The sequence below is a fragment of the Penaeus monodon genome, chromosome 31, assembly GCF_015228065.2.
Source record: "Penaeus monodon isolate SGIC_2016 chromosome 31, NSTDA_Pmon_1, whole genome shotgun sequence".
NCBI lineage: Eukaryota > Metazoa > Arthropoda > Malacostraca > Decapoda > Penaeidae > Penaeus > Penaeus monodon.
Window position 1 is genome coordinate 1283412 of NC_051416.1, and position 962 is coordinate 1284373.

General features: G+C 34.6%; 1 protein-coding gene across 1 annotated transcript in view; it reads right to left on the reverse strand.

Annotated features, from left to right (window-relative positions):
- The window catches only part of LOC119592874 (zinc finger protein 69 homolog), a gene marked incomplete in the record, with an annotated part of 18581 nt that extends 17869 nt beyond the window's left edge, over positions 1–712 (reverse strand). The window contains 1 exon segment of the mRNA XM_037941768.1: positions 558–712. Within this exon segment, the coding sequence (XP_037797696.1) occupies positions 558–599 (42 nt within the window).
- Positions 713–962: the final 250 nt, after the last annotated feature.

The following is a 962-nucleotide window of genomic DNA, read 5'->3' on the forward strand; positions in this document are numbered from 1 at the left end:
TACTCTGAATACACTTTAATATTAGCAAACAATTTCACTCCAAATATTTTGAATGAAAAGTTTTGGTGTGTCTAAATAACAAGAATGGTAAATTAAACTAAAGATAACGTTATGCTGAAATTAACCCTCTGTATAATAGGCATTATACTTCATGATTATTGTAGGACATTACTGACTCTATAATAACGTATATTTATTTCGAAATAGATGCTGATTTAGATGTGTAACGTTGTATGCATAAATGATAACCACAAGGCTTTCGCTGGATTTTATTCATATAGCAGTAAAACGTGAAATATAAGATAAAACATAAAAGATAAAAACGGTAACCAAAAATACTGTTCAACCACATTACTCCAAGATACCAAACAAAAATAAATCTGTAATGATAACGATTAATATAGTTTCATCACATCCATTAACACCGACTTCTTGGTCGATGATATAAAATCAACCCCAAAAGAAAGTTAATTAATTCCATAAATAAGGGAGGCGACACACACTTCTTTGCATTACTCTCGCCGGATAATGTCGTGTCTCATTTGCTGTCTAATTACCTTGTTTCTCCATAGCCTCAAGCCCTCTGATCTCTCCTCCATGATGTCTTAAGTTTTGAAGGTGTTACTCATGGAGAGAGGGGGAGAAATGGGGAAAATTAAGTACCCTCTTGGTTCTCCCTTTCGATCAACTTTGCCATGATGGCGGCCGTTACGCAGGGGTTAAAATTGATTCCTTTGTTTTGGGGAGGATTTGCATCATTAGATAGTCGATACTGATGGGAAGCAGATGTGATTTTAAGTAATTGTTTTTGAGTTGTAGTGATATGCCCGATTCACCACTTTAATGTGCTAATATTTTTACTTTGTGCCCGCGGTTAATGTCTATCTTAAAGAAAAAAAAAATACAGCCAATCTTTATGCGATCAGTTTCCGCTCAAAATCAATCACAATGTCTCTTTTCCC